This window comes from Puma concolor, chromosome E4 (genome assembly GCF_028749965.1).
Source record: "Puma concolor isolate L17-30 chromosome E4, mPumCon1.1.hap2, whole genome shotgun sequence".
Lineage (NCBI taxonomy): Eukaryota > Metazoa > Chordata > Mammalia > Carnivora > Felidae > Puma > Puma concolor.
In genome coordinates this window covers 45,719,835-45,736,778 of record NC_141683.1, presented here as the reverse complement: position 1 = coordinate 45,736,778, position 16,944 = coordinate 45,719,835, and the positions used below count along the sequence as shown (strand labels likewise).

The 16,944-nt window shown below is 37.7% G+C and overlaps 1 protein-coding gene across 3 annotated transcripts in view; it reads right to left on the bottom strand.

Annotated features, from left to right (window-relative positions):
* The window catches only part of RGL1 (ral guanine nucleotide dissociation stimulator like 1), a 260,974-nt gene that overhangs the window by 76,575 nt on the left and 167,455 nt on the right, over nt 1–16,944 (bottom strand). For all 3 annotated transcript variants that reach the window (XM_025920976.2, XM_086694460.1, XM_086694459.1), the window contains one exon: nt 11,007–11,215. In XM_025920976.2, the coding sequence (XP_025776761.1) occupies nt 11,007–11,215 (209 nt within the window). The remainder of the gene's footprint in view (nt 1–11,006; nt 11,216–16,944) is intronic.

Genomic DNA, 16,944 nt, shown 5'->3' with positions numbered 1-16,944 from the left:
CTAAGGAATTGAATGGAAAAAATAGACAATATACAAGGACAGATGGATAATGTAAGCAGAGAAATGAAAATTTAAAATTTTTTTAAAGAAATGCTAGAAATCAAAACATTGTAACAGAAATGAAGAATGCCTTTTATGGACCCATTAATAGATGGGCATGGCTGAAGAAAGACTCTCTATACTTGAGAATATAAAAATAGACACTTCTAAAACTGAAAAGCAAACCAACAAACAAAAACAAACAATACCCCCTCCCCAAAAAAACAGAATATCAAGCACTATGGGACAATTACAAAAGGTATAATATATGCGTAATCGGAATACCAAATGGAGAAGAAACAGAAATAATATTTGAAGGAATAATGAAGGAATAATAATGAATGTGAATTTCCCCAAATTAATGTCAGACACAAAACCACCAATCCAAGAAGCTCAGAGAACACCAAGAAGAATAAATGCCCAAAATACCACGCCTAGGCATATCATATTCAAACTTCAGAAAATCAAGACAAAGAAAAATCTTGAAAAAAGCCACAGCAAACAAAATAAAACAAAAAACAACCTATAAGGGAACAAAAATCAGAATTATATCCAATTCTTCTCAGAGGCTAAGCAAGAAGAAAGTGAATGGAAATATTTAACATGTTGAGAGAAAACCCCACCAACCTAGAATTCTTTACTCTTCAAAACTATCCTTCAAAAGTGAAGGAGAAATAAAACTTTCTCAAATGAACAAAAACAAAAATCGAGGGAACTTTTAGCCAGTAGACCTGCCTTGCAAGAAATGTTAAAAGAAGTTCCTCAGAGAGAAGGAACATGATATAGGTCAGAAATTCACAGCTACATAAAATTCACACAAGGAAAAGCAGACACTCTGAATAGACCTATATTAAAGAAACTGAATCAATAATCAATATCCTTCCAAAACAGAAAGCATCAGGTCCAGATGGGTTCACTGGTAAAGTCTACCAACATTTAAGGAAGAAATTATATCAATCTCTAAAACATCTTCCAGAAACCAGGATCAGAGGGACTACTTCCTAACTCATTCTATAATGAGTTGGCCATTCTATAGGCCAGTATTAACCTAAAACCAAAACTAGACAAAGACATTATATGAAAAGAAAACTACAGACCAGTATCTCTCATGAATATAGATACAAATATTCTCAAAAAATTAACAAATCAAATCCAACAGTGTAAAAAAGAATTACACACCATAACCAAATTGGATTTATTCCAAGTATACAAAACTGGTTCACATTTGAAAACCAGTTAATGTAATCCATAACATCAATAGGTTAATAACAAAAAATCACACGATTGTATCAACAGATACAGAAAAAGTATATGACAAAATCAAACATTCATTTGTGATGAAACTGTCAACAGACTAGGAATAGGGAAAAATTTCCTCAACTTGATAAATAACATCTATAAACATCTACAGGTAACATATTTAACAATGAGAAACTCAAAGCTTTCCCACTAAGATCAGGAACAAGGGAAGATGTCACCTCTCACCACTGGTTTTAAACACTGTACTGGAAATTCTAGCTAATACAAAAAGCAAAAACAAAACCAAGAAAAGGAAGTAAAAGTATACAGATTTGTAAGAAAAAAAAAAAAAACTATCTTTCTTTGCACACTGTCATGATTATCTATGTGGAAAATCTTAAAAAATCAACCAAAACCTCTGGGAATGAAAAAGTGATTATAGGGGCGCCTGGGTGGCTCAGTCGGTTAAGTGGCCGACTTCGGCTCAGGTCATGATTTCGTGGTCCGTGAGTTCGAGCCCTGCGTCGGGCTCTGTGCTAACAGCTCAGAGCCTGGAGCCTGTTTCGGATTCTGTGTCTCCCTCTCTCCGACCCTCCCCCGTTCATGTTCTGTCTCTCTCTGTCTCAAAAATAAAAATAAACGTTAAAAAAATTAAAAAAAAAAAGAAAAAGTGATTATAATAAGATTGCAGAATACAAGGTTAACATGCAAGTTAATTGCTTTCCTATATACCAGCAATGAACAAGTGGAATTTGAAATTAAGAACACATTACATTAGCACTTCCCCCAAAATAAAATACCTGTGTATAAATCTTTAAAAAAAAATGCAAAGGATTTTACAATCCTTTACAATCCTAAACTACAAAACTCTTATGAAACATATCAAAGAAGAACTAAATAAAGAGAGAAATGTTCCATATTCATGGATAGGAAGACTCAATATTGTCAAGATGTCAGTTCTTCCCAACTTGGATCTATAAATTCAACCCATTCTCAATCAAAATCCCAGGAAGTTAATTTGTGGATATTGAGAAATGGATTCTAAAGTTTATTTGGAGAGGCAAAAGACCCAGAACAACCAATTCAATATAGAAGGAGAATAAACAAAGTCTTAGGACTGATGCTACCTGACTTCAAGACTTACTGTATACAACTACAGTAATCAAGACTATATGGTACTGGTGAAAACAAATAGATCAGTGGGGCAGAAGAGAGAACCAGAAATAAACCCACATGAATACAGTCAACTCATCTTCAACAAAGGAGCAAAAGCAATACAATGGAACAGATAGTCTTTTCAACAAATGATGAGTGATAGAAGAACTGGATATCCACATGGAAAAAAAAATTAATCTAGACACAGACCGTACACCTTTCATAAAAATCAACTCAAAATGGATCACAGACCTAAATGTAAAACAAGCTATAAAACTTCTAGACAATTACTTAGGAGAAAACTCAGATGACCTCGGATATAACAATGTCCTTTTATTTCTTTTTTTTAATGTTTAATTTTTGAGAGAAAATGAATACAGGAGTCACGAGCAGTTTGTCCACCATTATATTCAGACAATGGAATGTTACTCAGCACTAAAAAGAAATGAGCTATTAAACTGTGAAAAGACATGGAGAAGCTTAATTACATGCTACTAAGTGAAAGAAGTCAATCTGAAAAGGCTACATACCGTATGATTCCAACTATATGACATTCTGGAAAAGGCAAAACTATGGAGGCAGTGAAAAGATCGGTGATTATCAGGGACTGGAGTGGGGGAAGGGAGAGATGAACAAGCAGAACACTGAGGACTTTTAGGGTAGTGAAACTATTCTGTATGATAGTATAATAATGGATACATGTCATTATACATTTGTTTAAACCCACAGAACATACAACACCAAGTGTGAACCCTAATGTAAACTACGGACTTTGGGCAATAATGATGTGTCAATGATTGTAACAAATGTACCACTCTAGTGGGGGATGTTGACAGTGGGGGTATGTGTGGGGGCAGGAAGTATGTGGAAAATCTCTATACTTTCCACAATTTTTGCTATGAACCTTAAACTTCTATAAAAAATATTCTTTTTAAAAATTTTTTTTTTAATTTTGTTAAGGTTTCATTTTATATTTTTTTGAGAGAGAAAGACAGAGAGAGAGAGACAGAGACAGAGAGAGACAGAGAGAAGCAGAGCATGAGTAGTGGAGGGGCAGAGAGACGGAGACAGAATCTGAAGCAGGCTCCAGGCTCCGAGCTGTCAGCATAGAGTCTGATGCAGAGCTTAAACTCCCAAGCAGTGAGATCATGACTTGAGCCTAAGTTGGACTTACCCGACTGAGCCACCCAGGTGCCCCTATTTAAAAAAAAAATTTTTTTTAATATTTATTTATCTTTGAAGGAGAGAGAGAACGTGTGTGTGAGCGGGAAAGGGGCAGAGAGAGAGGGAGACAGAGGATACGAAGTGGGCCCTGCACTGACAGCAGAGAGCCCTATGTGGGGCTCGAACCCACAAATGGTGAGATCATGACCTGCGCCAAAGTCAGACACTTAACTGACCGACCTACCCAGGTGCCCGCCAAAATAGTCTTTTAAAGTACTGCGTTGACAATAATGGTACAAGTCTTTAGATTTGTCTATCCCACTAAATGGGTGCAGATTCTGGGTAATGTTCACTATTGTACCTTCCAACGCAAGGGCTCATGACAGACATGAATAACATATAAAGCATTATTTACTTGTTAGATGGTTCCTAAGTACCTACTGCCACATACCATTCCTCTCTAAGGATTCAGCTGTGAACAAGACAGACATGGTCGCTAAGTAGGGAAGACAGTCAAGAAATGAGAAAGATAAATAAGAAAGATAATTTCAAAAGTATTAAGCTCCATGAAGAAATCAAAACTAACGGTAATCTCCTAAGGACTTAGTAGTTGCCAGCCACTGTACTAAGAACTTCATATTATTGAGCTTAAGCCTCATAATAACCCTATATTAGGGTTATTGTTCATTCTAATGTTAGAGATAAGGAAGCTGAAGCTAGTAAGATAAAGTAACTTGTCCAATGTTGCAGAGCAAGTCAGGAGTGCAAACTGGTATCAAATTCACTTTGACTCCTGAACCCATTACACTCTATGCTTAGCACATGAATCTCAAAACTAAAAGACGGGAAAATTGCTTTTCCCATAAAGTATCCTAAAACTCTGAAAGGAAATGGAAGCATATTTGGCATTATGACAAAATCTATGGAAACAAAATATTTTCAAGCTTCATATTTTTTTAAGTTTTTATTTTAATTCCAGTTAGTTAACATACAGTGTTATATCAGTTTCCAGTGTACAATACAGTAATTTAATATTTCTATACATCACCCTGTGCTCATCACAAGTGCCCTCCATAATTCCCATCATCTACTTAACCCATTCCCCTTCCCTCTCCCCTCTGGTAATCATCAATTTGTTCTCTACAGTTAAAAGTCTGTTTCTCATTCTCTCTCTCTCTCTCTCTCTCTCCCACTCTCTCTCTCTTTTTATCTTTGCTTGTTTTGTCTCTTAAATTCCACATATGAGTGAAATCATATGGTATGTCTTCCTCTGAATAATTTATTTTGTCAAGCTTTATATTTGACTGACTCTTCTCTGTGCTGTGGAGAAACTGGCTTCACTTAGTAAGATCAGCTCTGTTCTTGCTGGTTATTGGTACATCCTATTTTACATATGAAGGTGTTATTATTCCAGGCATCATAAAGTATGAATTTAAGATTACTATCTCCATAGTGATAATATATTTGCATAAATCCTCCAAAACTTTCTCATTTACTGTACTCTTGTCCTCCAAGAAGAGTCCTCTTTGGGAAGCAGCAGATTCAGGTTAGTGGATCTGGCCGGAGCACATCGAATAAACAGAAACACTCCAGACACACAGACCCAGCTGTGACCTTGATGGTCCATGACCTAGTTAAACACCCCAAATCACTGGCCAACATCCAGTTTTGTTTGGGTAATATCCACCTCCCCAAATCCTCTCTTAATTGTCTCTGTCACAGAATCTAGTTCTTATGTCGCAAGGATTGTATCAATTTTAACTATACACATTGATTTGTATGGTGATTTAATGTTACTCTTCCCCACTAGCCATTAAGTATGAAGAATACAGGAGTCATGACCAGTTTGTCTACCATATACACAGCACCTTGTACAGTACAGGATGTGGTACATATTAAACATCTGGTAACTATCATTTGAATAGAGGAATGAACAGGAACATTGATGTTCAAGTGAATTGCTCACAACTATGTGAAGAGAGTAATGTAGTTTCCAAGGAAAATCAATTGAGGATAGCTGAGGGGTATCCCCAAATCAGCCCTTCCTTTAAAATGGCATTAACAAACCAAGGGAAGTGATATGGTATGCTTAGAAAGAGATTCTAAATCAGAAAGAGGTAGGTTTTAATTCCAGCTCTGCCACTCACTGATTAAATGTTTCTGGGCTTCAATTTTCTCATCTGCAAACATGGGGGGGGGGTAATATAATGATAAATAAACTGAGATAAAGCCTGTGAAAATGCATGGCCAGAAAACATGGATAGAGGAAGTAAGTTCAAAGAGCCACTGAGTTAGTCTCTTCTCTGTGACCTAAGCAAGCAAATTCAAGTCAGATTGGTCTGAAAGTACCATGTTTATGGATGCCTTCCACCTTTATCCTCTCCAAAGGTCCTCTACTGGAAGAATTCACTTGCTACCAAGAGTCAGTTCAGATTTGCCCAGTCCTTCCCAAACTGTGAACTGAGCGCCAATAGTGACTTACCAAAACTTTCTGGAGACCTATTCACCACTATTGTTTGTCTTTGGAAGTCTTCTTACTTCTGATATGAAAGTTACAGATCAAGGAGAATGATCAAGAATAGGCCAAAAGTAGCTAATGACAGCTGTCTGAAGAAAAATCTAGCTATGTGTATAAACATTTCATGGTCCTCAGTGAGGGTCACTAGCTGAGACAGGATTCACCCTACATTTGAGGTTAAGTATTTTCAGTGGTACCTAACTCCCTTACTTTTTTTAAGGGTATGGTGGAAAGAATATATGTTTAAGTGGAATGTATGTGTGAAGTTAGAGAAAACAAAATCACAAAGGCCTAACACAAAGAGCTAAGCCACAATCCAAAACTTTCTCTTAGGTTAAAAATGAAGTCTGTGAGCCCTAGAATTAACTGAACCATGGTGAGAAGCACAGAAAACTGGATTCTTGGTGAACTGCTGACAACTCCAAGCAAGAGATAAAGCAAACACATGGAATTAGCCATATATGACTTCAAGCTGCTTTCTATTGGTCAATCACAAGGACTCATGTTAGCAGAATGAAAAAACGTATAAAAAGGACTTTTTTAATTACATAAAGCTCTATACAAGAAAAGCCACATGATTGGAAGTCTTAAGGAAAATCAAAGTTCGACTTCAAATAAGCTTTCCTCTGGGGGCACAAGAAAGACTACAGCACCTGCCTTCAATCCATTCTTGACTTGTTAGGATTAGCACATCCTATAGTAACTTCCCGGTGTTGATTTCACAAAAGATAAGCAATCTACTATTAAGAAACTAAGAGAAATCATAAAAAGTTATATCAGAGACTCACAAACAAGTATACCACAATTTACTAACAAAAAAATAGTATATCAAACTCACATTCGGGGTAGGTAAGTTTGAGCAATTTAATTGCTTACGTCCCAATTACAGACATGAAAACTCACAACGGCCAATTTAAGAATCAAGTGTTTCACAGAATCTGTATTTTGGTTAAAACTGAACAAAGATGAACATCTGGTCACAAGATCTAAGTGAGTGGGAAATGGGAGAAATATTCATACTGAAGTGCGTACATACATGGACAAATCCACATTTCCACGGAGGAAGCAAAATAAACAAGATTTATTTCTCTGAACTTCCGCAGAACACATTACAGTTTCATTTTTTACACCACCTTAAGTGGTTGTCTACTAGTTTTATGAGTGTAAGCCTTATCTTTTGCAGTAAAATACTAAGTTCTCAGGGAGTGCAACCAGGTTTTGCACAGCATATGTAATTTGAAGGGTCCTCTCTAAGAAAAAGATTACAATATTGTGAATATAAATGATGTAGACAGTATTGCAAGTAAGTGAGGGTCCCTGGAGGTTAAGTACCAACAGCTTCACAGTAAATTCACCACAAGGGTGAAAAACGACCAAGTCCTATATTTCTGTTTCACCCAAATAGTGTCTTGCTGAGTCCCGGGTATTTTATAGGCATTTGGCACTTGTTGATTCCATTCATTTCAGAGGCAAGCAAAGGACAGGAGTAGGAGATGAAATTTAAGGCCAAGCCTTGGCTCATCCAACAGGTCAAGATAAACCTTAACTCTTTCGTTCAGTTATACCTTAAATGATAGTTTGAACTGAATGTAATTTGAATTCATGTTGATTCCGTTATTTAATAACTGTCATCCAGTTAATCTTTTAAAAATAAAAAAATGTGTACCTCCTATAAAAGAACAAAGAGAAGATTTAAAAAATCATCAAATAAACGCTGGATGTACATGAGTCACAGACTAAACACTCTAGTTCCTGTGTGTATGTCCACTACTTATGAACAGCTGGAATTCACGTGCGCTTCTTTACTGGCTGTGGACATCTGTGGCCTATTATCAGTAGAGCTACCCATAAGAAAAAAGAGGTTGTCAATTCCAAAGAAAACTTGTAGGAGTTTTTGATGTGTTGACCTATTTCCTCATACTGTCTGCATATACTGCATCCTTTCCATATATGTGACTAGAAGGAAAATTCGTACACTTCTCCAAGCTCTATTTATAGGTGTTGATATTACACAAGCAAACAAACTATGAAAGAAATGACTTACTAATCCCACAAGTTTATACTCCAGGCTTAACATTTTTAAGAGCTTAACATTTAAAGTGCATACAAAAAAACTACAGAACTTCTTATCTATGCTGAAGTCCAGAGTTATGAGACCCAGATCAATGTATGATAAAGGATAGGCATTTTTCAATGTTCCTGAATATGAACATATGAATAAACGTTGGTCCAGATGATTTCACTCTACATTGCATCTATGAGGAAAATACCTTGAGAAAAACCCACTGTTATCAATAATCGTAAGCACATTGGAATAGAATTTTATTATTAAAGGCCTTATTTAAGACTGATAGAGATGACCACATAAAAATTATTTTAAATGTCTTCATGAAAAATATTAATGAATAACTTTTAAAACCAAGGGACAAACTAGGAGAAATATTTTCAACACATGATAAGCAAAAAAATAATGTCATAATATATTAAACAGTTATAAGTAGATGATAATAGTCCCAAATAAAAATAAGTAAAGGATATGAAAAGATGTAAACAGAAAAACACAAAAGCCCGGTAAATGTTTTAAAGATGCTAAACCTCACTCACAAATGTAAGAAACTTAAAAAAACAATAAGCTATTTTTCAATGGACAGACGACGGTAGAGATGGTTTCAATGGCAGAGGTGAAAATATTCACAGGTCACAAGGGTGTGAGGAAAGCAAGGGAACAGGCCGCTCATTCTCTGTGAACAGAAATGTGGTTGGTGCAACTTTCTGAAGGACAATTTAGCAATATCCTTCATGTTTTATTTTATTTTTTTAATGTTTATTTATTTTTGAGACAGAGAGACAGAGGTGAGTGGGGGAAGAACAGAAAGAGAGGGAGACACAGAATCCGAAGAAGGCTCCAGGCGCTGAGCTGTCAGCACGGAGCCCGACGCGGGGCTCAAACCCATGAACTGTGAGATCATGACCTGAGCCGAAGTGGGACGCTTAACCGACTGAGCCACCCAGGTGCCCCAATATCTTTGACATTTTAAAATATTTATATATTTTGTCCTATCCACCACTCTTCTATGAAATGATCCTACAGAATTCTCACACAAGTACTTGGAAGGTATATATTCAAAGACACTCTTTGCAGCATTTTTAAACATTTTAAAAACAGGGGCACCCAGGTGGCTCAGTCGGTTAAGCATCTGGCTTCACCTCATGTCACGTGACCTCAGGGCTCATGAGTTCGAGCCCCACGTCAGGCTCTGTGCTGACAGCTCAGAGCCTGAAGCCTTCTTCAGATTCTGTGTCTCTCTCTCTCTCTGCACCCCTCCCCCTGCTCTTTCTCTCTCTCAAAAATAAACATTAAAAACATTTTAATACATAAAAATTTTAAAAACAAATTAAAAAACTGGAGTGAGCTTAACTGTCCACCCATAGAATAATCTACTCAATAAATACTACTAAAGCCACCAAAAAGAATATGGTAAATACATCTATATGTGATTTTGAAATGACAATAACTTACATTTCTTGAGCTTTCAATATGCCAGCCACTGTTCTAAGCCTTTCACATATGTTAATTCTCTTAATGAATAAAAAATCTCCAAAACAGGTAAGTAAAAAACCAAAGTTGCAGAACAGACTGTACTATGATTCTATTTATGTCATATAAAAATATGATATTTTTGATAAATATCATATATGAATAAATATGATATATATTTATATAAATGTGTATTTATGTACATGTATATAAGGCCAGAAAATTTGGGGAAGAATACAAAAGGAATGGTTTACAGTGATTACCCAGGAGGAATGAAAAATGTTTATTTTTTATAATTTTCTGAATTGTTTGAACTTTTCTCTATATACACGGATACTTCTATTTTTAAAATGTTAATATGTGTTATCTGCCTAATTAGATTATGGTCCAATTTTCTTCTTCCCAGTTCTACAATTTTTTAAAAGCCTAATAAAAGATATTTGGGGAAATGTAGCAATATGAGAAAACATGAATGTTTCTTTTTTACCCTTCTATGGGCACATAACACTTCAAAATTTTTTAAAAACCTAGTTAAAAGTCAGTATTCAACTACTCCAACAAAAAAAAGCCTATCTCATTTCCTTTCTTATGCAGGAAACTCCAAAATATAAGGATTTAAAATGGCAACTCTCATGTCTCTAAAACAATTGTTTGGCTGATGGTTTTTCTTCCTCCCAGTATCAAGTCAATTTAATTACAATTTATTAAAAGGTCAAGTTTAATTATAAATAAGGCAAAACTAAGGAGGGGAAACAGAATTATTAATGTGTAAAATCTAATATACACTGCTCTGCTATCTGTAACATATGACCTAACAACATAAACCGAGGATAATATTCAGAGAGCAGTCACTGCATTGTGATTGTTAATAATATTATCATCATCATTATATTGAAGCTGCCATCCATTAGATTCTTCCTATGGATCTAACACTGAGCTCCATACTTCACACATATTAGCATATTTGATTCTCCCAACAACTCAGTAAGATTCCTAGCTAATTGCTTATTTACTAGAATAATACAGAACTATTAAAATATGGAGAAAATTTTAGGGGGGCAAACAGTAACTGCAATCTATACACAACGGAGTATACATTTATGGCAGGTACTCCCAAAGATTTCATAGAGTTTTCTATAGATTATTCTAAGGTATATCTACCAGAAATAAACCATAACGTGGCTCTTGAAAAGTCTTTGTGCCACCTGTTCCAAAGTTTGTTCCTTCCAGTGGGTCCTTTCTCACACATCCCTCTCAGCATACCAAGTGCAGGTGAGTCTGAAACTCAGGTCTTCACCTGCACAAGGCCTTTCTCGCGTTTCTGTCATCTCTCAAACTCCTTTGGATTCTTACCTGTCCAGCAGCAGCTCCAGCACCTCTTTGGTGGAGGCAAAGCCTCTGTATGTTGACAGAAAGATGCTGATATAGGTAAAGTCATTGTCCCCAAACGCCGTGAGCAGGTTCTCCACAAGCTTCTCCAAGGTGCCAGCTTTTATGGTCCTGATCTTACAGGTCTCATATTGACTGACTGTGTGTCCTGGAGGCAGCTGGTCCCCTTCAACCTGTATAAGAAATTCATGATTATGATCAGGCGAAATGCTCCCTAAAGGAAAACCACAATCAGTGGACCAGTGGAAGCATAGACTATCGTGTTTTCCGTGCTCTTAATTCCCCTCAAGCCACGTAAAACAATCCTCTCACCCATGGGTGTAGTAGAGTGAGGAGGTGGTGATGATATTCATGCTGCTTTATTTCATAGTGCTTACACCTGCCTCTACTTAATCCCCTATAAAGAATTAGGTTGCTGGCTTATTTTATCAAGAATGTTTTCCATGACCCCAGGATCAAGTTTAGCAAAAGTTATCAATCATCCCCTTTGTACTGTTCCATGGTAAGTTGTCAAACTCATTCTTAAAGACAGCTCCTACAGTGGTGGAGCAGACTCCTACTGGCTTTGGAGAGCTGATTGTTAAATTTTTAGGATTTGTATGAGCCGGTTGACATCATATCGCTAGGCTGAAAAATCAGGAGTATATTCGGATATCTACGGAGATGTGACCATGATCCGGTGTTCTTCAGTCCACAAGAAGCAATATCCTTCCTGATTGAGTATCATGAGCAATCAACGTAACTGACCAAGAAGTAGCTTATACCAAGCGGCCCTGGGCTAACCCCTGGGTAGTAATGGGAAGGGTGGATGGGTGTATGATCTCTCTGATTTCTGGAGACTTGCAACGAACAAGAAAAGACATGTGCTCATGAGAAGTAGCCATCACATGAGAATGAAATTGCAAATAATATTGGCAGGTACAACTGCACAAAACATAAGAACTGACTATTGATAAAGATATGTAAAGCCTGAACACTGAGTATGAAGAAAAACAGGGGTGTGCCTTACATCCTATAATAAATCTGCACCTAACATATGATACAAAGATGCAATTTTCAGCTTAACTTGTCCTTCATAAGCATGAAGATGACCTACTGAGAGGATCCTTTTCTAAAGCAAATAATCATTGTCAGTGATGCAAACAATAGCCAGGCAGGTTTTGTGAACTGTAAGTTTGAATTGTTGTATGTCAGCTTTTCCTAAATTGAAATAACCAGACATGCAAAAATTGAGGAAGAGGAGCAAAGAAGAGGGAACTGAATCTCTAAATGACGACACGGTGCTAAGTAGCATGTTTGCTTTCTCTTCACCTGGCCTGCCAGATGTTAAACCACTGGAAGGAAATTAGCTGGCAAGATTGCTTCCAGTAAGACCAAAATGGTGGCGATCGCTTTTAGAAAAGGGTTAGAATAGCTTAATGTCATTATGTCTAACTGCTAACAGGACTTAACATTAAGACTCAGGCTTCCACAGTGCATGACTTTATTTCTTTATTTCATTCTCGAAGGATACTTTCACTTTACTAAGGGAGGGATCTGGTTTGGGCAAAATACCAAATGTTTCTGCAGACCTCTTCTGCCCGTTGACTCCAATCACGGCCTGATAACTGTTCTTTATCACTGTATATGTAGCTTTAAAATAGGCCTAATAGTATCCACCTATCCTCCCAGGAGTGTCTGTTCACTTTAAGCTGAAACAATAAATGAAAAGGATATATGGTTTCAAAGTCTAATTACTTGTTTTACCAGTTAGTACAGTGCTGCAGTGCTGCCCTACGTGGGTGCTGGTAAAACACTAGTTCTGAAACAAAAGGTCCTGTGGTCAAGTTTGGGAACTACAGAGCAAAACAAGGTCAAATACATTTCTTTACTACAGAATTTCTTAAAGTCTTCAATATGCTAACATGTTATGAAACTCTAAGAGAGGGATACACAATCATGATACATGATCCTTCCAAATGGAGTCCCTTTACTCTCCCAGCATCTTGTAGATCATCAGGATGAACATACTTTGGAAAATGTTAGCTTAGTAAGTCACTGCGATGTGTTTAAACCATAATTCACTTTTGCCACTTTTCACTAAAAAAAAAAAAAAAAAAGACATTATAAAATACAATGTTAATTTTTATCTTCAAACATCTATATATCCCTTTGACGTCTTTCTTAATACCAAAATGTAGGGATGTTTTTTCTATGTTTTACTCAAAAGATCTGGTCCCAAACAAATGATCAGCCTGGTAATATTAAAAAGCAGCTTAAAAAAATATGCTTCAGTGTCAAACGTTAACAATAATGAAAGGAATGGCTTCTCATTCTCCAGGGATATTCAAGCTCTAGTTCTAAATCAAGCTTCCTCACCTTGTGACAATGTTCCCTTACCAAACAATTTTGTAATTTGAGGATTCTCCTTTTACTCACAATGCAAATTCCACTTTACATATTTTCTTATGGAAAGTAAAAGCTATTTAAAAGAACTGATTTTTCCCTGAGCACCGATGTAGCCAAAATTTCACACACAGAGAAAAATGTTTGTCAAAGGGCCTGATGAAGTGGGTCCCCTTTCCTGCCAGAAAGCAGAGTTGGCAGGAAGCCAAGGCTCTCCCTTGGGAATGGAATCCTGTTACTCATTAACCCAGTCGCTTCCTTTTGGTCCTCCTTTTCCTCTGGAAAAAACTCTCAATATGCTTGCCTGATCCCCATACCTCCCCAATAACGGTTTTTGTCCCTCAGTGTTTGCATCTGTACATTAGGAAGAACCATGTTTGAGCTAAGAGAATAGCTAATACAATACTTTGACTTATTTAGATTTTAAAAATTATTGGGGCACCTCGGTGGCTCAGTCAGTTAAGCATCCGACTTCAGCTCAGGTCATGATCCTGTGGTTTGTGAGTTCGAGCCCTGCGTTGAGCTCTCTGCTGACAGATCAGAGCTGGAGCCTGCTTTGGATTCTGTGTCCACCCTCCCCCGCTCGCTTGCTCTCTATCTTTCAAAAATAAATAAACATTTTAAAAAAAAAGAAAAATATTATTCACTAAGTGCAATGGGTGAGCATGAGTGACAATATAAAATGAAGCACAGGAATTGCTCTGGTGCCTAGAATCATTCTCACAAAAAAATTAACAAGGCACGTTAAGGTGTCAGAACACTTGCTTAATGCCATTTTCTGCACATTTGCTAAGCACCCTAATATCAACTTGCTAGAACAGAGGGAAGATTTTGAAGACGAGTTCTAATTTACCAACACTCAAGTGGAGTGTTTCTTTGTGACACAAAAATTTGGAAATGATCTGCTTGTTACTGGACTTATTTTGAAATAAAATTATATAAAAGTGAAACAGAAAACATAACTCTGCCTTATGGTCAGACTAGAGGAAAATTTGCTAAATTTTAGTTTAGCAAATTTTTTTGCAGCAAAATACTCGACAGCCATAGGACCCTTTTAAGAGTTTAGGATCTCTTCTGTGTGTAATATCTCAATACCTTTGAATCCTAGTTTGAAAGAAAAGTGAGGGAGGCAGGGACCGAGCCTTGGCAGACAAGTGTTTAATAACCCAGACTCAGAGAGCAATACACGGAGGGCTGAGCCTGCCCTCTGGGTTAGCACGCTAACAGGAAACAGCTCAATCTGGATTTAATCAGAGACCATCGTCTTACTGACAAGATCATGATACCGAGGCCACAAAAATGTTTCAGGATTTTGGAGTGGGGTGGAGGGGCAATCTCTCTGCCATTAAAAGTCAGCTTTTCCTGAGAGAACATGCCTGACTCCTATGGGGTAAATATCTACAACTCTGCCCAACTGTCCTAGCTGAGGAATTTCCATAATTATTAATTCTGGCATGAGGGATGAGAGATGAAATGTGCCATATTTCAATTCTGTTGCCAGTCACGGAGAAATACACTCTTTTGCCTTCCAAAACATAAACTGTTAACAGCTTCAGTGTTTCTAACTTGAAAAAAAAAATTTCCTTCCATCAAAATAATACATCAGTCATCTGATACTTTAACAGGGGACATGCTACGTCCACAAGGTCATTAGACTAGAGACAGTATGACGTCTTTGTCCAAGCCATGCTCAACCTTCAGAACGTCAGCTCTCAGGCATCCTGGCCTGAGCAGAAATGTAAACAATGAGTAGTTTTCTAGTCATAACTCTCTGACAAAATCTCAAACCCACATCTAAGATTTTATAGCCTTTGGAAGGTGTGCTATACTCCTGGTTTCAAAAAACCCACCATCCAGCAACAAGAAACCACCATAGGTCAGGAAAGACCATGACAGGATGCACGAAAAAGCTCTGCGTCTGTCTGTATTGTTGCCCGGATACGTATAGATGAAATGTTCTTACCACGCAGAGGAAACAAACGCATGTGTGTATGTTATGGCACATGGCAGACTGTATGGCAAGGCCAGTGCATCTGAGTATTGTGAGCTCTTTACACATAAGGCATGGAGAGATGCAAAGCACCGTGTACAAAACCCTAGGGCAAGTGATGTCAACTTCAGTGTGAGCTTCTGGGCAGGTGATGTCAAGTTGAGTGTGAGCTTCTGCATTGTGTGAACTTTCAGGTATGAACTCAATTTTTTTCTAGGTTAAGTTTGCCAGGATGCTTAGATTTTAATTTCAGGTAAATAATGAATAACAAAATAACTTGGGGGGCATAAGTATGTCCCGTGTAATATTTAGGACCTATTCATACTGAAACATTATTTGTTGTTTATGTGAATTTCAAACTTAACCTGGCACACTGTATTTTTATCTTTATTTGGTAGCACGATGTTAAATGCATACAAAGAGTATAGCATGGATCTCTCTTTTATTTATTTGGCCACACATTAACTAACAGTACTGTGTGTCAGGCACCGTATAAGATAGTAGAGACATAAAGGTAAATAGTATGCGGTTCTGACACCCAGGTTACTGGGTCTAATGGAGGAAACAGACACAAAGAAACCATTATGATGTGAAAGGAGGAAAAAAAAAACAACAATCCCCAAAACCAAAAAGGAGAGACAGATAGGCAGATACCATGGAAGAACCAGGAGGGACCCAACATAGAGATGGCATCAAAAAAGGCATCCTAAATAGGGGATTCCGACACCGGGTTTTAAGTTATGAGTTAACAACGGTGGGGAGGACACAGCAGACAGAGACACCAGCACAAACAAAGACATTAAGAAAAGAGGTGTGGGCGTCTGGGTGGCTCAGTCGGCTGAGCGTCCAACTTCGGCTCAGTCGTGATCTCATGGCTCATGAGTCCGAGTCCCTCATCAGGCTCTGTGCTGACAGTTCAGAGCCTGGAGCCTGCTTCAGATTCTGTGACTCCCTCTCTCTCTGCTCCTCCCCTGTGCACACTCTCTCTCAAAAATAAATAAACATAAAAATTTTTTTTTTTTTTTTTAATTTTTTTTTTTTTTCAATGTTTATTTATTTTGGGGACAGAGAGAGACAGAGCGTGAATGGGGGAGGGGCAGAGAGAGAGGGAGACACAGAATCGGAAACAGGCTCCAGGCTCTGAGCCATCAGCCCAGAGCCCGACGCGGGGCTCGAACTCACGGACCGTGAGATCGTGACCTGGCTGAAGTCGGACGCTTAACCGACTGCGCCACCCAGGCGCCCCAATAAACATAAAAATTTTTAAAAAGAAAAGAAAAGAGGTGTGACAGGGCACCTGGGTGGCTCAGTCAGTTAAGTATCCAACTTCGACTCAGGTCATGATCTCATGGCTCGTGGGTTCGAGCCCTGCATTGAGCTCCGTGCTGGCAGCTCAGAGCCTAGAGCCTGCTTCCGATTCTGTGTCTCCCTCTCTCTCTGCTCCTCCCCTCTCTCTGCCCCCCTCTCTCTCTCAAAAAGAAATAAACATTAAAAAATTAAAAAAAAAAAAAAAAGAGGTGTGATGGG